Source organism: Anthonomus grandis, chromosome 10, assembly GCF_022605725.1.
Source record: "Anthonomus grandis grandis chromosome 10, icAntGran1.3, whole genome shotgun sequence".
NCBI classification, from domain to species: domain Eukaryota; kingdom Metazoa; phylum Arthropoda; class Insecta; order Coleoptera; family Curculionidae; genus Anthonomus; species Anthonomus grandis.
The window spans coordinates 17,780,819-17,806,712 of NC_065555.1; the positions used below are offsets into that span (position 1 = coordinate 17,780,819).

The following is a 25,894-nucleotide window of genomic DNA, read 5'->3' on the forward strand; positions in this document are numbered from 1 at the left end:
CTATATTAATCAATCTATCATGTTTAAACAACACTTTCAAGATTTTATTTTGCATTACTTGAATTTGTCAAAATTAGTTTTTCTATATCTGAGGAAAATATCGAAGATGAAAGAGAAAAATGTATTTTTACACACGTTATTAATTTGTATGTTCAGTTCTAATATACGTTTATTCTTTTGCTTAAATATTATACCATTTATTTTTTTAATATTACTTTTTAGTTTTTTATAATACAACCAATTTAATAATAATATAGTCTTAAATTCCTATCTAACGATTCTACCAATGATTTCTCCCTCTCACCAAAGTACACTAAAAGTGTGTCGTCAGGAAAAGCATAGTAACGGGTACTAAACTACTACAGTAGAGGTACAAGTTCAGAACCCTGGGGTACTCCAAGTAATACCATTGAAGAGTACTTCGCTATGAATATTTTCAATTGTAACGTACTGTTATATATATTTCTTCTGAAACCCATACTTTGTAGTTTTTGTAGTAATATATCAATGCTTACGACATCATAAGCATTTTATAGATCCACGAAGATCCACAATTTCTTATCAAGTGCTTCCGTTATGTGGTTTATTAAGTCCGTAACTGCACCAAGAGTACTGCTATTCTTAACAAATCCATACTGAAACTGGTCAAATTTAACAGGTCTCTATAAAATCGGTCATCCAGTTTTTAATGACTTTCTCTACTATTTTGGAAGACACAGATATGACTGTTATTGGTTTGTAATTATTTCAACAATCGCTTAATTAATTTCTGACGCAATATTCTTACTTATCTCTACCAAATTCTTATTGAATTTGAAGAAGTAGTCCATTCTTGCAGTGGAGTTAATAGGTCAATGGGTAACTAAAGATACTCCGGTCATCTTCCACTAAATTTATTTAAAAAATAATATTCAACATGTTTCAGACATATAACATGTCCATCATCAGGGATAACAAATTAAGGGGTTCCTTCAATACACCCTATAGATCTAGTGCCTCAGCCAAGGTTAAAACGAATTAAGATACATGAGAATGGGACCAAACATGGATTTACTAAAACTTTAAATTTACATCACTACGACAATACGATAATTGTTTTTTTGTATATGCAATAAATGCTACTTGTAATTGTAAGGCAATGGGCAGACAAAGGCGCTGTTATGCACATAAATGTCTTAATGGATTCGTCGTGCCCTTACCGAGGGTTATTAGAGGCTAATAGCCCTGGAAAAATCCAATGAGACACTTTTAGTTTGAAAGACTTAATGTCATTGAGTAAACTGTAGGTATTAGCGATATGTTTGAATAGTGCGCGTGAATGCTGCGCACTTCCCGATAAGGTGATCCGCAGTTTCATCCTCCTTCCAATACCATCAGCATTCCGGGTTGTCCGCAATATGTGAATGCTGCAATCTGTTCGTGCAGAACATTAGACCAACTATGTTGTTCATTCTTGAGCCATCTGTAAAACGGGTGATTCGTCTATTTAGCAATATGCCTGCGATATTCGTCGCAAAACCCTTAACACACTTTGCATGACCCAGTCTCACCAACTCGTAGTTCACCAAGCGTATGCGCTATGTAGCCTATGCGCAGCCATCATTGCCTTGAATTCCACCACAAGGTCCAGGGGCGGAAGCCTAGAGTCTCAGGCTCTTTAGTTAAGGCCGTTCGTATGGAACCCGTTATGCGTAGGCACAAGGCATTGGACTTTATTCAGTTGAGCTCGGATTTTTGCTTTCCCTGTTCAGGCCCAGCAGACCATAGCACCGTGTGTGAGAAGAGCTTTGATAATAGCTGAGTAGATTACGTAATTGACCATAGGGCCCAGACCCCAGGTGCTACCGAAAGTCCTCCTGCCCAAAGCTCGCAGGTGGCTTTCTTAACTCTGATGTCTGCGTGATCATACCAGAAGAGTTTGAAATCTAATAGCCTCTCAGATATATAACTGTGTGTGTGCCAAAGTTACATCTCCTAACAAAAATCAATTGCTACTATTTGATATTAAGCCGGTACGCACGATTTAAATTGCAAAACAAAAAAACAATTATTCTATTGTCGTAGTTATGTAATTTTAAAGTTTTTGTGAATCCATGTTTGGTCCCATTCTCATGTATCTTAGTTCGTTTTAACCTTGTCTGAAGCATTAGATCTATAAGATGTATTGACAGAACCCCTTAATTTGTTATCCCTGATGATGGACATGTTATATGTCCGAAACATGTCGGATTAATATTATTTTTTAAATAAATTTAGTGGAGGATGACCGAAGTATCTTTAGTTACCCATTGGCTTCACAATACCGTTTATATTAGTTATTTCGCTAGATTTAATTTTATTATTAACCAATATTTTAAAGTTATGTTCAATAAGTAAAATATTATTAAGGTTTTTTATTTTTATTTTGTACATAGCACGCCTGTCTTTAATTATCTCCATCAGTATTTTCTTTCTAATCCATTCACCACTTTAAACATTATTATTATAAGTTGCATAACTTTAGCATGACCTAACATTTTCCTGCTTAAACTTGTTGGGAAAACAATTTTTTTTGTCAAAAATTGGGTATTATCGTCCAAAAAACTTAGGTATCCAATACAAAACTACTTACCTTTTTTGAAAGTAATTTAAATCATAATATTTCACAACAAAATGCACATGTTTCTTTTTAAACTTTTTTATAACTGAAATTTTAACCCAATACTGAATTGCTTGGTGATCAAAATAACACATTATTGTGAAGAACTAATATAACATCATTGTAAAATACACTTAGATTTACCCCAGTTGAACCTATGTGTTATTTTAGAGTGCCGTTAGCTGGGACCACAAGGAGAAAATTGAAAAACATGCCTCACAAAAGGACTATGTAGCAGGTTTTGGTGGGAAATTTGGTGTTCAAAGTGACCGACAGGATAAATCTGCTGTGGGATGGGACCATGTAGAAAAAGTGGAAAAACATGAATCCCAAAAAGGTATTTCTACTTCCACTCTTTCATATCATGAATATACCTCTCGTTTAGGGAATTAAACTCAAAATTAAAGGAATGTCTGGATACAAACATAATCGTGGTGGCTATACCATTTCTAAAACCAAACACTGTCATAAACAATATGATTTATAGGTTTAACTGCAAGCTTAGTAAATATGCTTTTTGTCTAAACAATTTTTTTCCTAGATATGTAAAGTATTTATAAAATAAAAAAAAGAAGAAAAAAAAATAAAAAATAAAGTATTTATTTATGTAAAGTATTTATAGATATTAATAACCATAATGCTGATTTCAACATTATTTTTAAAAATGATTACCATTTAAAGAATCTAACTTATTTTAAAACGGTCCACTCAGACGATAATGTCTTTATTACAAATATAAATTTTCAGTCCAAAAATAATGACTTTGATATTGGATGATATTGAAATGATAAACATTTAAATATAATTTTGGATGATGAAGTTTTTTTGCAATTCTACAGTATTAACTTTTCCTAATTTAAATGATGCAGCCCTTTTAACAGTTCAACATACTAAAAAGGTTGAGACTACAAAAAAGTTATTTCGAGACAAATAAAAATTTTTAGAGCCCTTTAAAGATTTGCCATCAAAACATTCAGTGTATTTCAAACAAAAAAATTGAGCTAGATATTGCCCTTTCAAATAAGAATATTGTCAGAGCACTGGCAGCAATTTCCCCAAGAGCAGGAAATTAAATTCTAATTTTAGTTTATGTAGTAGTTTCTGCAGAAAAAGTTTTAAACACGGTGGTGTAGCGATATACAAAAATGACAATTTCAGGGAAAATTTTAAAATTTTAGAATGTGCCGTTATTTTGATTGGGAGTTTAAAAGTAATTTTATTTGTTGTCTATAGAGTACCTAGTGGTAATTTTATGATGATTTCCTTATTTGTTTAATTAATCTTCTTGATAGTGTCCTAAAGAATAGCTATTCTGTGATACTGAGAGGTGATTTCAATGTAAACTTTCTTTAGTCTTAATTTGACCATGTTTTTTGATCTGATAGGTACCTTTGATCTGTGCCATATAATTAGAGAACCAACAAAAATAACACCACATTTACAGTCTTATATTGACAATTTTCGGATTTCAAATGTCGTTTCTTTTGAGGCTATGGTTGTGGATTTGAACCTGTTAGATCACATTGCTCAATTTTTATGTTTGGACATTCATAAAAATCAAAAAACTAAAGTAACATCTGTATCATACGACGAATTTTTTCAAATGATCATTTTGCTTAATTTTTATCATCATTGGAGGATGAAGACTGGCACAACACTGCTCTTGATATTTTTTTTCATATATTCTGTTATCATTATGAGATGTGTTTGGTTCCCATTGGTAAAAAAATTAAATAATGAAAATCAAAGTAAAAAACATAAGTCCTGAATTAATGACATTAAGTGAAAAAGTATCTTTCTATAATGACATCTGTAGGCATGACTCAAATTATAGGGCAATATGTCAAAATTTAACCAAGATATATAAACAAAACTAAAAATATTTTTAAGGGAACAAAATGATAAGAAGATTTTTGGAGCTGCAAATAAATATAAAACTGTGGAAAATTATTAACAACTTGAAAACAAAACGATAAAAAATGTGCTGCCATTGAAATAGTTGAAAACAGTCTAAAGCTGTCTAGTAAACAAGTGATCAATAATTTCAACAAACATTTTACAAGTTTCCCTTCTCAGTTTAGTACCTCTATTGATTATAATTTTAGGTCTAAGCATACATCTTTATGATACAATTCTTTTTTCATGCCAGCAATTTGTTCCGTAGATGTTGTATCTTTAATCAAGTGTTCAAATGCTGCAGGTTTTGATGAAATCTCCAATAATTTTCTTAAAAAATTTAGATTTATTTTATGTGCAGTTGTTGTTTATATTTATTTTATTTGAGTTGCATATAAAAAATTCTTTGTATTCTTATTTTAAAAAGTATGAATTATTAAACTCTGCGCAGTATACCCTCTCTAAAAGTACGGAAACAGCTTTATGCCAATTTCACTATTACAAATCACAATTCCAAAAGCCAATTACAAATCGGATTATGGGGGCAATTAACAAGGGAAAACATATTCTGGGATTATTTATAGATTTTTCTTGTACTTTTGATTTTGTGCATCAACTCTTTAGGTATGGTGTTAGAGGATCATCATTGACATTGTTTACATCCTATTATCAGAACAGAAGCCAAATTGTTATAATTAAGTAGAGTAGCAAGTCTTGCGTAATAACTCAGGGCTTTATCCTAGGTCCTTTTCTGTTCGGTTCTATCTTTTATAGAGGGCAATGCACCTAACATGAAAGTCATATTTTATGGTCTGAAAAAAAACAAGTTATTTCTCAATAAGGATAAAACTCTTTGGATAAAAACATTTTGTTGCTTTTTTTACGAAGTGGACAGGCAGTAAATTCTGTTAGTTTATTTAAAGATACACAAACGAAGTTACTTTCATCAAGCAATTCTAGATGATTTACAATGGAATTCTCATGTAGATATTCTTTTCAATAAATTAAAAACTTGTTTAAAGCTCTTTTAATTTTATATTATGGCAATTTCCATTCCTTCATGCGATATGGGATTCTGAACTGGGGACTGAGTTCTTTAGCTTCAAGAGTATTTATTATTCCGAAGTGTGCTATCAGGATCATTAGCAATATTAAATTTAGAGACTCACGCAGAGCGCACTTAAGAAGAAAATAAAATCCTTACATTTAATGCAGTTTACATTGTTGAAATAAGTACCATCGTGCCGAAAAAAAACTGAGACATTAAAATTTAAGTAGGGAATTGTCTCCTGGTCTATTATAGTAAATCGCATTCCTTGGGTATGGTATGCATATTTACGCATTATGAATTTTTGGAGTCTTAATCTATATATATATATATATATAAAAGAGTTTGTCCTGACTGACTGACTCATCATCGCAGAGCCCAAACTACAATAGCTAGAAACGTGAAATTTTGCCATCGGGTTCCTTTTATAATGTAGGCACCGGATAAGAACGGATTTTTTGAAATTCTACCGATCAGGGGTGTTAGCGATATGATAAATATCGCATAGCGGCATAAAACTGATTAATAAATACGATCGAAAAAGTGCCTCTGCATTATTTATATTTTGAGCCGTGACTTCAACTTTTATTTTTGTGTATTGTGGGTTGCATTTACTATTATTGGAGGCCTTCTTCGACTTTTCTTTTATTTTCACGCGAGCAACGCCGCGGGCATTCCGCTAGTAATTATATATTTAAATAATAATATTAATACAAAACATTTTTATTTTTCGATATTTATTTTTATTTGGAACACATTTTATAAATAAACCAAAACTAACTGTAAGTTATAAACTCTTCTTATATGACTTATAATATCTTTTTTGATAATTTGGAATAAAAAATTATTAATACTTAGTAAGCGCACCCTCGTTATCAATTACAGCTTGCAGACGTCGTGGCATACTTAAAATTAAGTTTCTGGTATATTCTTCGGTTATTTGGTCCGATGCGTCATCTATCATTAGGCGTAATTCATTCTGATTTCTAAGCCTAAAGTTATCTTTATACATATATTTTTCCATTTTACCCTAAACGTTTTCAAATGGGTTGATATCAGGGCTTTTCGAGGGCTACGGTAAAACTTGAGTTCGTCTTTCGTCTAGATAGTTTTGAACTATACGGGCTGTATGTATAGGAGAATTATCATGTTGGAAGATAACAGCTTACCCATAGACTACACCAACCGATGGCATCATAACATTGTTCAGGATATTGTAATATACTAAGGCATTAAGCGTTCCCTGCACTGTTTGACAAACGCTTGGTCCTCTAAAACTAATCCAGATCCAATGGTTTGTACTTAAACGTCCACTTTGATTAGTCTTGTGTGTATATCTTTCATCATATGTGGTATTAGAAGGCTTGTAAACGCGGATTTTGCCATTATTGCACGACTGAAAGGTTTGTTTATTTCTTGCACAGCCACTTTTAATTTCCGAATTTCTTATCCTACTACGAGCTGTATTAGCAGAACCAGGAAATTGCGTGTCTTCTTTCGCCTTTATTGCTGTTTCAAACGGATTGTTTCTTAGAAAGCCAACTAACTCTCTATCTTGAATGTCGTTTAAAATTTTTGGTCAACCAGAACCTGGATTTCTTACAATAGCTCCATATTCTGCAATTTTTGCCTTAGCTAAGGAAATGGTATTTTTACTAATGCCCAATTCTTCTGTGATTCTTCTTATAAGCTCCTCATAACTCCATCTATCAGACGAGATTTATATTATCGCTTTTTGTTGAGGAGATAATACAGGCATTTTGAAAGAACGATTTAGTTGACGGGGCTGTCACAAAATTAAATAACTTTGACAATATCCAAATATATTATTCTAATAGACCAAGAGATTTAGGAGGTTTTGCTGTCCCAGTTTTTTTTCGGCACGATAGTACCTCACCTCGATAAGATGAGAGTAAGATCCAGAGATTCTCCTTGAATATATAAGAAAAAGGACCGATGACATCTAGCATTTAGGGTATACATCAGTGTCAACTAATTTTTAATATCATACTCTCCATAAAGAATATTTTAATTACAGGGTTAGTTTTTATATATTACCACTCTCCTTAATAAACCAATTTTTCAAGCAAATAGATCTGTCCAGGTATATAATACTCGTAGGCCAGACCTTTTTGCCAGAAGTCACCAAATAGTATTTTATCAGAAAAATATTATTTACAATCCTTGTAAGATTTATAGTCACTTGCATCATAGCATAAAAAATTCCCCAAATATATTTATATTTAAGAAAAGGCTCAAAAATTTCCTGGTCGAGAAAAGCTTCTACTCTCTCGATTAGTTTTTTTTTACTTAAATTTTCAGCAGCAAATGTTTGTAGTGTAAAATAATTTATATGTGTATGTATGTATATTGATGTAAGATGTTTTAATAATATTTGTATTTTTTTTTGTACTGTGATTATGACTTTTCTTCAGTTAGCGAACTTTATGTATATATATATATACAGTACTCCACAAAAGTTTGGAAACATTTAACAACCATATATTTGTTTTTTTGTCCACAGGAACAAATTATCTATTACTCAGTAGTTTCATATAAGTTACAGTGACATAAAGTTGTGCTCTCAGAACCTGTTTAAATATTTCGGCAAAGATGCTTCAAATAAAATTATTATCTGTGGATTTGAAGACTAAAATAATTGAAGCATATCAGAATGGTACAAAATTGATTGATACTGCCAAACATTCTAATAAGTATCATGGAAAACTCTCTAAAATACAGTCAAACCTGTGTTTAAAAGAGGAAAACTTCAGTAAATACTGATCGTATATTAAAGCGTATTTCAACAGCTAACCCCAGAAAATCGGCAAAAAAAATTCATAATGAGCTTTTTGATGATCATTAGTTAACCATTGACATTTCGACTGAAACCGTGAGACGAAGATTGCTAGAGCATAGATTATTAGGACATCGTTCTGTAAAGAAGCCTTTAGTTTCTCGAGCAAATCGACTAAAACGTATCAAATTTCCTAGAGAGCACCTTTCTTGAAAATTACCACAGAAAAATAGAATCCAATGTTATTGATGAAAATAAATTTCAGCCAGTCACCTGATCTTAACCCAATAGAAAACGTCTGGGATCAAATAGATAAAGATATCAGGTCACATAGCATAAAAAATAAAAATGATTTATTTAATGCAATAAAATTGGAATGGGAAAAACTTTCTTTGGAAAAATGTGCCAAATTATATGCAAAATAGTAGCGTTGTATTAAAAGTAAAAGGCTTTGCTACTAAATATTAAAATTTTATATATTTTTGTTCTTTTTTTGTTTTGTTTCCAAACTTATGTGATATCAATATTTCAGAATTTCTCAATAATATGATTTAACAAGTAATCTAATTTATTTTGGGTATTTTTTCTTGTTATATAAAAGTTAAGTAATATACCATGGTTGAATATTATCAACCCCATTGCCGATGTTTTATAGGCTGCCCTTGGAAATCAAACCCAAAAGTCGTAATTTTAAAGGTGTATTTATTTTCTATGCAATAACTCAAAAGAAACCCAACATAGAACCACTATTTTAGTTTATCAATAAAATAATACGACCTTAACCCAAAATAATACTAAAAACTTATACTCTAATTGACCAGACCTTCAAGTGGCTAAAAATAGAATGTTTACTTGGTGAAAAACGTAGCGAGAGTCCCCCTCTTAAACCCACGACCCAGTCTTTCCGTTAATTGTATGCTTATATTTCATAATACACGTAATCTTTTATATTGCGAAAGCTCGATGCCGACTGAAAACAAAACACATAAAGTATTTTGCGCGCCTTGCGTCTTTGGACCAAGCATAATGATGTCATTGTTGTACTTTTATTTTAATCTCATTTATGAGACTTAACATCCCGCCCCCCTTGAAAGCCTATCTTTCAACCTATATATAAACCTAAAAATCATCTTAAAACTTCAAACCTAATAAGATGCTAACATCGCCCTTAAACCAACTAAATTAACCAAATGACAAATATGTCAAACCCTAAATAAAAGCTTAACCTACTAACAAATGTGCCTATTCTCCCTAATCGTCCGTGGCATCTTCAGTAGGCAAAATACAATGCCTGGATGCCGCCCTTTTAAAAATCCCATTTGAGGTTCTAATGGTCACTACGCGGCACTTATTGTCTGCACCCACATGTGGCTCTATTACACGAGCTAACTGCCACTTCATTGGTGGTAGATTTTCATCGCGCACCAACACCATATCACCCACTTGGACTCTATCTCCCTCGCCAGCCCATTTTGTCCTCTGCTGCAGCTGAGTTAAATATTCCTGCGACCACCGCTTCCAGAAACTCTGCAGGAGTTGCGTTAAGAGTTGATACCGTTGTAGTCTATTTGAACTTACTTCACTTAAGTCTTCTTGAGGTAAGGCGGTAGGTGATGTACCAATTAAGAAATGCCCAGGCGTAAGTACATGGAGATCGTCTGGCATTTCGGATAGAGGCGTAAGTGGCCGTGAATTTTAACAAGATTCCACTTGTGTTAATACGGTATCTAGTTCCTCAAAGCTTAGCCTTCGTTGTCTCCACAACCACAACCCTTTTCAAGTGATATTTCGCAGATTTTACCGCGGATGCCGGATTTCCACAGTCCACCAAAGTGAGGCGAACGTGGTGGAATGAAGTGCCACCTAACCGAGGAACTAGAACAGAAACCTGAAAACACCCGTTGATTTTCCGTTTGTTGTAAAAATTTAAAAAAAGCTGTTGTAACTCATTATCTGCGCCAGTAAAATTTGTGGCATTGTCAGAATAAATATTCCTACATAGCCCCCTCCTAGCAATAAACCATTTAAAACAATTTAGAAATGCATGTGTGCTAAGGTCTGACACCAGTTCAAGGTGTGTTGCCTTTGTTGCGAAGCATATAAATACACAAATGTATGCCTTAGTTTCAACAACCATCTTGATAAATAAGATTTTTTTTCTCATATGCTATTGACATTAAAGATTAATTTAGATTTTATTACACCTCTTAGATGTTTCCAAACTTTTGTGGAGTACTGTTTGTGCTTTGTACTGAGGAAATAAACAATATTAATATTATTATTTTTTTTTTGTTAACGTTTATCTTCTATTCTAGATTATGTAAAAGGTTTCGGTGGTAAGTTTGGCATTCAGTCGGACCGTCAGGATAAATCGGCTGTGGGATGGGACCATCATGAAGCACCACAAAAGCATGAAAGTCAAACGGATCATAAAATCGGATTTGGTGGCAAATTTGGCTTGCAAACTGATAGGTAAGGTAACTGAACCTTTATATCTAAAAAACTGGACAATTTGTATTTTTTCTTTAGGGTGGACAAGTCAGCAGCAAATTTCGATGAACCCACCAAAGTTGGTACCAATTATACCAAAGTGAAGCCAGACATTGGGGGTGCTAAACCCTCAGACTTAAGGGCGAGATTTGAGACCATGGTAAAACTGTTTTGTGAGATTTAGTAAGTTTTTAGTGTAAAATTTTGTAAACTTTAGAGTGCAAATAATAGCCAGCCAAGCTCACAATCGAGCTCTCCAGCCCCTAAAAAGACTGTTCATGCCAAAGCTGCAATATTCTCGCAGCAAAGTAGTCAAGAAAGTACAGAATCATCCACCCCGGAAAAATCGAGTATACCGAAACAATTGGACTTGTCCAAAATGGCGTTTTTGAGTCAGACATCCAGTACTTCAGGTACTTAATTCTAATAGCCTATAGTATATTCTCTTAAATATTTTATAGTAATTCTATTATTCCCGGGACATTTTATTGGGACATTCACTGAATGTCACATCTGCACGATTCTTATGTATTAAGAAAACATTTCTGGTTTTCAGTTTCTTAGCATTTTGAATATTTTTTATTAGTAGAAAAAAGGTGACAAACTGACATCAATATAATTTTTTCTACTACCTTGCATAAAGTACTCACTTTACACACTTCCCAGAGTGTGTACAGTTTCACCTTTTACCCACTAGTGCCTAAAAAAGTCTTTTTGCGCACTAGGGCGTAAAAATTAATTTGACGTTTAATTAAACGATTAAACAAACTTACCTGTAAGTGAAGTTTGATCGTAATTATATGAAAGCCTCCTTCGAGATGATTACACATAACGTAGTACCTTGTTTCTCATACATGTGACGCCACGAATTCCAAAGCCCTACAAAAAAAACTAAAAAGAAATACGCATGCGATCCCACCACTCTGACCTGGCCCTACGATCTTCCGCATATGGATCCTCATAAGGTTTAAAGCTGTAACACAAAAAATGTCTAACGGGTTAAGTTTAGGATAGATAAATCTGGGTGGAATGTAATCATCTCGAACGAGGCTTTCATACGAGGCATGTCCAGAAAGTAAGTGTACTGAGCCTGTCACGGCGGTAGGGAATTGATTTTCCACATGTTGGCTGCACTGCCGCATAGCGTGATTTCTCCCCTCCGCAACAAGACCGCTTCGAGGTCAGTACGTTGAGAACTATAGACGCAGCAACACGTTTAGTGAGAAATGTCAATCCAATCTCCCGCCAAGTGTGAAATACGCGGCGTTATCCGTTATCTCGTTTGGAAGGGATTAACCCCGGTTGAGGTTTGTAATGAGGTACAAACTGCATATGGTGATAAAGCTATGAATCGTACAAGTGTGTTCAAGTGGTGTCGCGAGTTTAAAAATGGTCGTACATCTGTGCATGATGATCAGAGGAGCGGAAGGCCTTCAATTGTGACTGAAGAAATTTTGGAAAAAATCGAAAATGCGATCCGTGACGATCGCAGATTGACCGTGGATGAATTTTCTGCAATGTTTCCACAAATCTCGAGATCTCTGGTACACGAAATCATCACAGAAACCCTCGGATATCGGAAACTGTCGGCGAGGTGGGTCCCAAAACAGCTGACAGACCAACACAAATTGAATAGAGTTGAGGCCGGGCAAGAGTTTTTGAGACGCTACACACTGCATGGCGATGAATTTCTCCGCTCCATCGTTACTGGAGATGAAACTTGGGTTGCCCACTACACACCAGAAACCAAAAGGCAGTCTCAACAATGGCGTCACACCTCTTCACCCTCTGCCAAAAAGTTCAAAACGACAATTTCATCCAAGAAAATCATGGCATCCGTGTTTTGGGACTGTCAAGGCATAATTCCTATTGAATATTTGCCTCAAGGGGAGACCATCAACGCTGCAAGATACTGTCAGACCCTAAGAAAATTACGGAGGGCAATTCAGAACAAGAGGAGAGGCATGCTGACAAAGGGAGTCTGCCTGCTGCACGACAATGCCAGACACACAGCTAACGCCACGAAAAACCTGCTCGCCTCGTTTAAATGGGATGTCCTGGACCATCCTGCGCATTCCCCTGACCTAGCACCGTCAGATTACTACCTCTTTACCTCCCTGAAGTTGCACATGGGTGGAAAAAAGTTTTCAACCGACCAGGAGGTGAAGGAGGAGGTGGAGAAGTGGACGAAGGGATTGGCGAGAAACTACTTCGAGGAGGGCATCAAAAAACTGATACCCCGGTACACCACCTGCATTGAGAGGAATGGTGACTATGTCGAAAAATAGTTTAGATATGTACTAATGTAAACAGATATTTTTTTTGTTCAAATAAAAAAATTTATAACCTATAAAAATTTAGTACACTTATTTTCTGGACATGCCTCGTATAATTACGATCAAACTTCACTTACAGGTAAGTTCGTTTAATTATATTTCAAGCCTCGTTCTTCGAGATTTCACATAACGTAGAAGTTTAGAGCTATCAAAAGGCATTTTTGTGTACTTTATTATTTATTACTGCTCAAGTATAATATATAACGAAAATTGAAAAAATAAACACACAACTTAACTCATTATTTAACATAATAAATTTAATTTAATATTAACAGACAAGAGAAACTCTAACATTAATAATATTATAATAATATAATATCATGTATATGATTTTTCTTAAGGTTCTAACAAAAAACAAATTAACAACCCTCAAGAATTGACTGACCAAACACCTGCTCATCAGGAATAATGGATTTGTTATAAAACTTGTGCAAAAAACAAGGAGATTTTGTCCACCCGGCAGTTTTACGAATCAGATCTAAAGATATGCCATTTTTAAAAGCCTTAGAAGCGGCTGCATGTCTAGAACTATTTCCTTTAAATATTGAAGTATCAATACCACTTAGACTTAATCCATTTACTAATAGTTTGAGCACCAACAGCTTTATGAGGTTTATTGAATGATATAACTAAGTTTTTACCATCTCCTCTTAAGGTAGATGTACGTTCTAGATAATGTATTAAAGTCTTAGCTGCGCATAGCTCAGGTTTTTCTGAGAAAAAAGGTAAAACTAATATAGGTTGGTCTCTTTCAGGCGCTGAGGTTTTTATCAGACTTGTGATCTCGATTTCAACTGTGGATGCATATATTATTTATGTCTATCAACGAGAACGTTTGAACTCTGTGGGCAGTTACAAGAGCTAACAAAATTACAGTTTTATCAGTTAGCTTTTTAAAAGATAATGTTTCTATTGGAAAATAGGACTTAACAAAATTTAAAACAATAGAAGTGTCCCATGTTCTTTTATATCTAGATTTTGTTGGTATCTTTCTATAAAGGCCTTTAAAAAATCTGGATACCAGTGGATCTTTCCCAACTTCTCGAGTAGACAATAAAGATACAGCTGATCTAGCAGTGTTTATCATGCTATATGAAGCTCCATTATTAAACAACCAACTAAGGAATTATAAGGGTTGAAACTCTTTTCCTCACAAAACTTCCACCACCGCCTTAGAGCTGTATCATACTGTTTTATTGTAGAATCTGATAATGATGCTATTAATACTAAGGTTGAATCCGAAAGGTTTTTTAATAAATATGCTTCCCTGATAGCTTGCCTGCAACTAGAATAAGTTTGTCTGCCAGTGGGTGCCGCAGGTTCCTGCAAGGAGATATTAACAAGTTAGGAGAAGCCTTAAAAATAATTAGTTCTTCTATTAATAAAGATTTAAATAACGGGAACCAAGCTTGAGATTTCCAAAAAGGAACAAGCAATACTCCTTCTGCCTTATCTAGGATTATTTTACTATAGAAGGGAGGGAATGCATAAAAATACAGATTCTCCCAGCAAACTGTAAAAGCATTTACTGAGAGAGCCTCTGGATCTCTTTTCCAGGAATAGAAAATTTACATTTTCTATTAACCCTAGAAGCAAATAAGTCAATTCTAGGGCAACCAAATTTTTTTATAATTTTTTGAAAATCAAAATCTGCTAACTCCCATTCCGTGTCAATATTATTTATACGTGATTGTTCATCTGCTTCTACATTAGCTTTTGAAGGAATATATGATGCAAACAACCAAATACGTCTACACTCACACCATTGCCATATCTGCCTAGCCAACTTATTTAATTCCGGAAATTGTATCCCTCCCATCTTATTAATATATGATATTGCCGTCGTATTATCAAGTCTAAGCAAAATTTCACAATCATTTAAGTTGCCTGCAAAACATTTTATGGCAAAAAATGCTGCAAGCAATTCCAAATGATTGATATGGATTTTCCTCTCTCTCCAACTCCAGAGTCCCGAAGTTTTTTGATTATTACAAAACGCACCCCAGCCGGTTAAAGAAGCATCACTTGAAATTTCACATAAAAATTTAAATTTACGAATAGGATTATAAGCTGTTGGTAACTTAAAAAACCACCATTTTAAATCTAAAATTGAACTGTCTAAAATTTCAATTGTTTCATCATAATTACCATTATTCTTAGCTAAAGCAATGAATTTTTGTCTCTCCAGTTATTTACAATACATCCAACCATAAGCTACAGTAGGACAAATTGAAACTAATGAGCCAACTAAACTGGCAAATTCTCGAATTGTGCAAGTTTTAATATTTAAAAATTTCGTGATTGAAGTATTAAGATTATTTATTCTCTTTTTTGGTAAACTTAATGAATATTGCTGGGAATTTATAATGAAACCTAGAAATTTACATTTAGTTTGAGGTATTAAACTACTTTTTTTGTAATTAATAATAAATCCTAATTTTGTCAAAAGAGCAATAGTTATTTGAATATTTTGAAAACAGTTTTCATATGTATTTCCAAGACATAAAATATCATCTAAATAAATTGTGGAAATATGACCTTTACTTCTAAGTTCATTAATTACAGGTCTTAGGATTTTAGTAAAAGCATAAGTACTAGTTGATAAACCAAAAGGTAAACAACAAAACTGGTATAATTTACCATTAAATTTAAATCTTAAATATTTTTTATAATTCTAATCTATTGGTACTAAGTAATAAGAGTTTTGCAAATCAATAGATCCTAGAAAATCTCCAGGAGACAACAGTTTTGACGCAGTTCGAATGTCTTCCATTTTAAAAAGATCCGTGTCAATAAATTTATTTAATTGTTTTAAATTTAAAATGAATCTTTTGCTACCATCTGGCTTAGGCACTAGAAAATATTTTGAGAGAAATTGATCCTCCTCAAAATTACAAAGTTCTATAGCACCACAACTAAATAAATTTTTAAGTGCTTGCTTAATATCAATAATTGGCTTTTTTGACCATTTTGGTTCAATTGGAGGAAAATCTTGCTTAACAAGTCTGGTAAATGGAATTTTATAACCAGATATGCAAGAAATTACAAAAGAATCGGATGTTAATTCTCTCCAATGAGAAACATAATTTTTAAGTACACCAGCTACGGTTTTTACCTTCACTAATTCTTCCGTTAGTCTGGACGTCCGCTCTGATAACGCATATGGGTGCTCCTTGTATAAGATGTGGTTCTCACTGGGAAGGGATATCTTGATGCTCCCTGACTTATCTGAGTGCGAACAAGATTTTTGGAGCCCTTTTGGGCTTTTCCAGTTTAACTTCTTGTTACCCTGAGTCGATGGTTGGAATGGTTTCTTGATTGTTGACATATGCTTTAAGGCTAAGCTAGTTTTCTGGATTGCCTTAGCCTCATCAATTTTTTGAGATAAGTCCTTTCCGAAAAGCAAACTGTCAACTTTGTTCCTTTCTAAGAGGGGTTTAATGTTCTTATCCATTCCTGGTGAAATAAATGCTCGACGAGCTGTTGATTGACGATAAAAAAACTTCCGCCATCAGTTTCCCAGCATCATTTAATGTCTCCAATACATAGGCGCGCTCTACTCCCCCCTCCTTATTTTCAAAAAGGGTAGATATTACTGAACCCAATGCTGACATTAAACTCTGGTTGGCTAAAAAGTGCTCATCACGTTTTTTAGCTGATTCAGCTAGACTAAGAAGGATTTCTGGATTTATTTTGGGGGGTTCCAAATTGCAATTCCCATTAATTGGATATTTTTCCAGTAAAACGTCTTTTATTGACGTTGGGATGCCTTCAGAAATCCAAACATTCCAGCGTGATGCTAAGTCCTCCTGTAACCTTAATAATTTATGGTTATTTGCTTTAGGATCAAGTCCAAGAAATCTAAGAATCTCATTATCTTGTTCTTCAAAATTTTCTTCAGGTGCGACATTCTCATTAGTGACCCCACTACAGTCCACTGAAATAAAAAACCAAATATTTCAGAATAAAAAACTATACCATCTGATCTCATGTGTCAGCTTATTGTATAGATAATAAACCATAAATTTATGATACTGCTAAAAATTAACAAAATTGATTTTTAAGATTTGTCTCACCTTAAAGTGAGCTGAATCGAATGTTTATTTTAATATTTTAATATTTCCTTGGCCAAAAAAGATAATACATATGTAAACAACCAGACAAGTATAAAAAAACCAACAACTCCAAACGGTTTAAATACCCTAATCTAGAAAGAAAAATAGAACATACATAAACACAACAACTAACCTGTAAAATCTTCAACGTCTAAAATACTTTCAGTTTCCGCCTCAAGCGACAAAACATTATCGGCTGTGCCCTGTTGTTCACTATCGTTCTCGAAACCCGAACTCGATGATAATGGCCGTACTATCCGTCTACGACGCTGACGCTGCTGCTTATTACGCCTTGATAATAATTCTTTTTCTAAACGTTTGATACGTTTAAAAACATCACTAGAAATATGTTCTTCATTGGAAACTTTTCTCTTCCTATTACCCATTTTTTAAAAAAATTAAAAAATCGATGTAGCGCGTCACCTGCACGAAAACAAGTTATGAGGACCCATATGCGGAAGATCGTAGGGCCAGGTCGCGTATTTACATACTATACTACAGCACAGAGCACCATAGAACTCGGCGGCTCTGCGCTGCAGTATAATATGTAGTTGAGTAATGCGCTTATTTATCACTACATACTATACTACGCTACAGAGCATTAGAAAGAAACATGTTTTTGTGATTTGTTATGGTTTATATTTATTTGTTGTGGTGCTCTAAAATTGGTAGTAACACATTTAATTATTGTGTAATTATTTATGTTGTTATTATTATTGAATTTTGTTTTTTTTTGCTGGCGATTTCGATATACAAGATAAAGGATGTTTAAATATTTAATGAATATGATGCGACTGGAAAATTTGAAAACAAATACCTAATGTTGTGAAGGTGTGTTGTATTTTAAAAATTTTAATAGTGGCTTCTGGGCTTTTAAAGGTACGTAAATACAACTTTTAAATACATACGCGTAAAACGTAATTTCTTTAGTCCATTCCTAAATTTGGTTTAATTTTAAAATATAGGTTTTGCTTCAGAATGTACAGATTTATATTTTGTATCATTATTCTGCTTGCATGGATAATACAAGGGAATAAACTTTTCTGAAATAGGGAAAAAATGCCCTTATGTTGGTAAAAATGTTCAACGTAGCCACACATTGAACCACAATTGTTGATTTATATTATTCTGCAATTCATATGAATTAAAAACTAAATTAAAGACTCCTTCAGTGGTTAAGCTTGACTACGTTAAGTATTCTTCTAAAGTTTGCTTTAAATTTTGTTGCAACTTTAGAATAGTTTTCAAGCTGTTTAGAATTAGGTGTAACAAGTAAGGATACGACTGTAAGAGATTATTTTATTAGATTAATTTTAATAGAAAAATAAAACAGATTTATAGGTATTAAACAAATATTTATTAAAAATAAGCACAGGTACTTGACGTAAAATAAAAATAAAATATCCCAGTATACCAAACTTTATGTTAAATCTTAACCTTATTATCTAATTAGTTGTATTAGTATCTAAATTAGTAATTTTATTATAGTTAGTTAGCCTAAAAGAAACTTTTTAATGAGATTTGGTGTTTTGGCGATTGCAGTCCACAGCTTGGTTAAGTGACCTTGGAACCTTACGTCTTCGGATGATTTTTTCATTTTTTGCTGGCCTCCCTGCCTGTATTCGATCTTCTACTTGTGGACGTAGGCTGTACTTCAATATTTTTTTCATAACGAATATTTTTCATTCTACTAAAAAGATTTAGCAGCTCCGATGAGCTTTTTATTTTTTCTAATGTTTTATTCAGTTTCACATATTTGTTGCTTCAGGAGTCGAGTCTCTTTTAACCATCTGTACGAGATTTGAAAAATTTTGACTTAATTGTTCTACCGCAAATTCTTTTCTTTTAAATAGATCATCTGGATGTGATCCAGATATGAAGGCAAATTTTGAACCATATCTTGTTGAAAAAACGTAAGTGTGTCATCTTTTTCTTCACTGTTATTTTCATTTGTGTGTGATGGATATTTCTAATATCACTTCTATGTTAGAAATATCCATCCGTTAAGGCTCCAAGGTCACTAAATTAACTTGTGCCCTACAATCGTCAAAACGCAATATATCACTAAATATGTCATTTTTTTTTAAGATAGGTACTATTGAATTGAATCTTTTAATTATGAATACTAGGTATCATCTCTTTTATTTATTTTTTTATAAAATAGATCTAATAAAATATTGAATGATTTCTTACAGCTTTTTCTTACTGATTAACAGTGGTGTTTGTATAAACTCCTTAAGTTTAGTAATATTGTCTATAAATAGGTATTATGTCCAATCTATGGTAGACAACATTAGGTAGATGAGTAAAATAAAAAGAAAATAAATAATAACCTGTATATTCCTATACATTCTGTCTCATTAACACACAAAAATATGCATCTAATTCTACCATTTCTAATCCGCAAAGTCTTACCTAACCTATAATAAATAATCTACCTAATTCCTTTCTTTTTATTCATTAGGCCCTAAATTTCAAATCTAAACTAAATAGGTAGCACCTTATTAAAATCTAACAATTTATATGTACTTATTCAGATACATACTTTATTCATATACATAAAAATAAAAAACCTAACTTAGAAATAAAGCACGATCGAAATTCTAAAACCCAAAATACAACACACCTTCACGACATTGTTTTTAAATTTTAAAGTAGCATTATTGTACTCATTAAATATTTTAACACGCCTCATCTTCTAAATTAAAATCACCAACAAAAATGAAACAAAAACCGATAATAATAATAACGTAAATAATTACGCATTTATTCACTGTTACTACCAATTTTACAGCACCAAAAAATCACATAAAAACATTTTTCTTTCTAATGCTCTGTAGCGTAGTATAGTATGTAGTGATAAATAAGCGCATTTCTCAACTACATATTATACTGCGGTGCAGAGCCGCCGAGTTCTATGGTGCTCTGTGCTGTAGTATAGTATGTAAATACGCGGCCAGGTCAGAGTGGTGGGATCGCATGCGTATTTCTTTTTAGTTTTTTTGTAGGGCTTTGGAATTCGTGGCGTCACATGTATGAGATACAAGGTACTACGTTATGTGTAATCTCGAAGAAGGAGGCTTGAAATATAATTTATAATTTGTCAACAAATGTTTTGAGGTTTTTTTGACCGTAAAGTCGTTTAAGTGCTTAAAGTAATTTGGTATTTTGATTTTTTTTATGTTTTCTTCGGTAGTAGAAAAATTTCTGTAAGTTACATGTGTGTAAAATCCCCCTTTTTTTATTCACGAGTATTGTCGACAAGTTTCTCATTCATAAAAAAAGGATTATTTTACACACTGGTTACGTAAATAGCTATTTTATTATAGAATCTGTGACACACGAAAAAGGCACACCGCAAAAAATGGACCCCAATAAATTAGCTCAATTCAGCAATAATGCTCAGAACGAAACTGAAGTGAACTCGAGCTCAAATAGTACAATAAAAGAAGAACTGGAGCTGCTTAAGCAATTACAGAAACAAAAGTCTGAAGAACCCGCTAGTGGTGAAGCAATTGCACAAGGGGAAGATATTTATGAGGAAGTACATCGGGTAGACCCACCTGAACTGTTTATGCACAAAGAGGTATGAATTTTATTGTTTTTTGTATACAGGGTGTCTTAAATAGTGTATGCTACTATGTCAGGAAATATACCTGGTACGAGGGCGATTTAAATTAGAAACAAGTTGCTAATTTTAATGTTTAACTCTAAATCGTTGCGAATTTAAGGAATTGAGTGATTTTAGAAACATAATTTAAATTGGAAAGTTTTCTGCTCTACAACTTCTTTTTTTTATGAAAACTCAGTATTTCTGCAGAAAAAATTCAACAACTCTAATGGCCATTCACTCTATTATTTTAGATATTATAGGCAAAAGTGATGATATTGGTCTGTAATTTTCTGGTAATAAAGGGTCACCCTTTTTAAAAATCTGTACTACAATAATCACGTTTAGAACTTCAGGAAAAGTATTATATTTAAAACAAAGATTTATTAGGTCACTCAAGGGAATTATTAAGCAGTTTTTTATTAGTTTAGTGTTTAGCCCATATATATCATGGCTTGGTTTGCTTTTTAAATAATCAACATCCTTTACTTCATTAAAAATTACATAAGAAAAAGAAAATGGAGGTAGTGGTGGTCTCTCTGTAAGATAACCAAATGGATTATTATTTCTGATGGAGATATCCTTCACTGTGCTGGAGAAATAGTTATTAAGGTCATTTGCTGAAATTAAGATATTTTTAGGATCCAATGAATTTTTACTTTTAAATCGGTGTTTGTTATCATTTAATTTTATTTTGGGTTTTTTTATAGCTTCTTTATAAAGTTTTCCATTTTTTTTTAATAAAGTTTCTACAAGTTTATATTGATTTAGCTCTTCCAAAATATGCAAGTGGTCCCTCATTCCCTTAAGGTTTTCCTTAAACCACTTAATAGAACAGTATAGGATCTCTCTGGAAATGCTAATTGATAATCATTTTTAAGCATTGATATTAAAGATAAACTTCCATAAAAATGTATCCACAATGTTTATTAAGCCCCTGTTTTGTCATTGGTACCTTAAAACCACCAACAGTCATTAGGATCATATGCTCTATTGTTTATGATCAGATAAAATTATGCTAGCAACACTTACACAACATTATCCAAATTACGAGACAGTTTTACCACTAACCAAAACTTTATTTTTACTGTCGACACGTGTTTCGCTAACGATGTTAGCATATTCGGGAGAAGATTAAAACTAAACTAAAACTAATGATGTAACTAATAGAGCGGAAAATGCAATGAAGCGTGGCCGAACAAATCTTTAGCCACACTTGACTTTTCAACTCTTCCATATTTCGCATGAGCTATATGTTTTTTAAATCTAACATTAATTGATCTTTTGGTTTGCCCTATGTACTTTTCATTGGTCTTTATTTTATCTTTTGGGTTTTCTAAAAGATTTCGTAACTTGGCCGAACTTTGATAGGCCATTCTTAGATTTAAGTCTTTAAAAACCCTATCAAAGCCTCTCGTCAAGATAGGATCGTATGGTATTGCAACGAAAGTATGCCTATTTTCATCTTGTTGAAATGTGGTAGTTTTTAGGATTAACCTTAAACCTTCTAATCAGCTTATCTAGTCTTATCGTCATAACCATTGACCCTAGCAATTTTTTACGCAAAAATCAGACAATTCAAATATAGAATCAGCTAGTTGAAATGCATTCAAAAATTCTTAACTCTTTTAAATGACATTCAAAATAAGTTGAAAATTGGAATGTCATGTTATCAATTTATTTCAAGTTTTTACAATAAATTATTCATGTAAGAGTCGGCGTTCTGTGAAATCAAGAAAGGGAAAATGCCGACTCTTGGCCTTAGAAATGAATTATAGATAATACTCGTTATAGTAAGGTTTCAGTGTACTTACAACGAAAAGTCGACATCCTCACTTACGTACAGACAAACAAAATCAGATTATGATATTACCACGTCGGCGTCTCGTCGGCATTTTTATGCTTATCATCCCCTCTTTCTCCTTCTCCCCAAATTTGACCTTCTCACTACGCCACTGCCTCTATTAGAGAGTGCATACATGCCTATTTCCTCGAATTCCAATGCCTTTTTGATATCCCGAACTATTTTGTGCAATGCCGTAATAGTTGATTTGCCCTTCTGATAGGCGAATTGGAGTCCATGCAACAGTCTCATAGAGAGTACCTCCATCCTGATGTACTGTTTGTCTACATTGTCTTCGAGGTAAAAGAGTAAATATTAATTGGCCTATAGATTTGGGAGATTCCGGGATTACCTCTCTTTCCTAAACCCTTGGAACATATCCTAATGCTTGATCGGAAGATGTTGATGGCATTTCCTCTGGACAATAGTTCCGGAAAAATGCCATCTGGCCCCGGTGACTTGTAAGGTCTGAAAGAATTCACAGCCCATTCCTGACCTGGTTCCTCGTCTTTGCTGATCGTGTGGCTATGCCACTTCAGTCTCAGTATCTGCAGCTCCAAACTTGCAGTCAGGAAAGTGAGTACTAAGAAAAACCTCTAGTGTCCCACTGAAAGTATCTGGTAGGTGCCATTTACCCCCTTCAGCGTGCCTACCGAATTAGAGCCTTCTTTTGAAAATGTTTTGTGCAGTCTAGCTGTAGCTGAGACATCCTTAACATCGTCACAGAAAAACATCCATGATTTTCTTTTCGGACTTCCTTAACTTCCTTATAAGTGGTTAGTGCTTCCCTGCACCCTTCTCAATTTCCAGTTCTTGTGGGTCTATTGATTTCCAATCTTGCTTTGCTGCGCAGTTTTTTAAGATTCTTGTTCCACCAAGGTATATACTTCTCTGTACGTAGTTTGTTTGTTGGTATCTCAGTTCTACTAGCCATCTTATTCCCGATTGTACTAAAATATTTATTAAATTCATCTGGCATAAACCAGCCATTCAATTTCCAAAATAAAAAAACTGTGCCTAAAAGCCTGGAAATTATTTTGAAGTTTGAGTCTCGTAGCGGCAACGTAGTAAATAAGTCGATTTTATGTTTCTTGCAAATTATTTGACAAAATGATAGTTTTTGGGCTAATTATAATTAGCAAATTAGAAGCTCATTCGTTGAAGGTGCTTTGTACTTTGTAAGTGTATTTTTACGGTAATATTATTATACGATCGTTACAGTTTGGTTCCACTCATGTTTTTTGGTTCCACTCATTTTGTCTGCTGCTGTGACTGACCTAGCAAAACTATCGATTAATCTGTCCACATTGCGTTATTATAGTTATAGTTATTGATCACATGTATTTGTATATTTTACCGGAAATTCCTATGATCAGGTGTAAATATATGGTTAACGACAGTTCAAAGTATGGACTTTTGATGTGTTTCTCTAATGCTGGTTTGTGCATTGAGTCAACGAAGTAGCAAAGTAAGGAGTCTTGTAGTACGGTTATCAACACACGGTTGTCAAGTATTGGTGTCAATAATGTTAATGAAAGCTGTAATTTCGGTAAAGACCATTCAGGAAAATCTAGGAATGGGCGATGTAATTTCACTACCTGAAATTTTATTGAAAGAAAGCTTCCATTGGTGATCTGATGAATGACATTATTGAATTACATAAACTTATTGTTTCTCAGCAATCCACAATTAATAAACTCATGGAGGAATTACAGAAACTTCAAACCTTCAAGAACAACCCTGCTGAACCAACAAATGCTAAAATTAAAGACAGTAACTCCAGTATAATTTCTGAGGTAAATGATAGAAATGAGCGCAAAAATAATGTTATGATGTTTAATGTTCAGGAAAGTCAATCTGATGATATGAATAATAGAATTAGTCATGATAACGAGTTGATACCTGATGTGCTGTCCAATAGGTTGGGAATAAATCATATTGAGACCTTCTAAGGTCTATAGAATTGGACGTCGTGAAGCCAATATTGGGCTTATAAAAGTATGCTTCAATAATAATGAGATTGTACAAAAATGTTTGAGAGAGAAAAATAAATTGGGTGGTAGCAATATAGTAATTAAAATGGATCTCACCAAATTACAGTGTGATGAAATTAGAGAAGTTCATGGATAATTGGCAAAAAGAAAGGAAAAAGGTGAAGATGTGTTAAATTTATCAATGGGGTTCCAGCAATTTCTAAGAAAATTGTACGAGGTTCAAAAAACGATTAGGTGATTCATTGGTAATGTATTATTTTAACGCCGGGGGTATGAGGTCTAAGCTAAGGCATTTGAAGCAAACAATATCCTCATGCAATTATGATGTAATTTCGTTGACTTGAACATGGTTGTTTCTGGACATTTTGTCATCTGCATCGGAGTTTACGCCATATGGAGTATTTAGATGTGATAGAAGTGCCCTTACAAGTTCCAAGAAAGATGGTGGGGGTGTTTTGCTCGCTGTGAGAAAGTAGTTAAAACCGCCATTAATTAAACACTTTTGTTCACCGTTTTTGTTTCCGTACAACTTAATATTAAGAATATTGTTTCTGGTGTAGTGTACCTGCTGCCCAAATCTGATATGGGTCAATATAATGCTTTCTGTGATACAGTTCTGGAGATTTTTGAGGCTCATCGGAATTGCTTATTTACTATTGCAGGAGACTTCAACCTACCTGGCTGCACTCGGTTTAATGAAAATCAGAATCTTGAAGTTACCTTTTTGGATGGGTGTTCGAATGTCGCACCAGCTTCACTGCTGGGACAGGTATTTAATTACTTAGATGATAAAGAAATGTTTCAGCTGCCAAATCCGGAAGGCACATGTCTTTTTCTAATATCAATGGGTCTTCTGAATTGGCGGATGATTTTTTATTGCCGGTGACTGGATCTCGACACACTGTGTGTTTTTATTAATGTGTCTTTTCAGTACCCTATATGTCAAAGTTTCTTAAGTATACAGTAAAGTTTTTTGATTTCAAAAATGCTGATTTAGTATCGTTAAATAATTTCCTTGCATCTATCGACTGGTTCTTTATAAACAACACTTCTGATATAAATATTTCCCTATATAAGTTTTTTGACCTATTATATGAAGGAATCAGATATTTTGTGCCTATTAAGTC

At 33.5% G+C, this 25,894-nt stretch overlaps 1 protein-coding gene across 3 annotated transcripts in view; it reads left to right on the forward strand.

Annotated features, from left to right (window-relative positions):
- The window catches only part of LOC126740891 (src substrate cortactin), a 41,138-nt gene that overhangs the window by 7,546 nt on the left and 7,698 nt on the right, over positions 1-25,894 (forward strand). For all 3 annotated transcript variants that reach the window (XM_050447062.1, XM_050447063.1, XM_050447061.1), the window contains 5 exons: positions 2,810-2,975; positions 10,695-10,851; positions 10,909-11,029; positions 11,087-11,282; positions 20,650-20,906. In XM_050447062.1, coding sequence (XP_050303019.1) covers positions 2,810-2,975; positions 10,695-10,851; positions 10,909-11,029; positions 11,087-11,282; positions 20,650-20,906 — 897 coding nt within the window. The remainder of the gene's footprint in view (positions 1-2,809; positions 2,976-10,694; positions 10,852-10,908; positions 11,030-11,086; positions 11,283-20,649; positions 20,907-25,894) is intronic.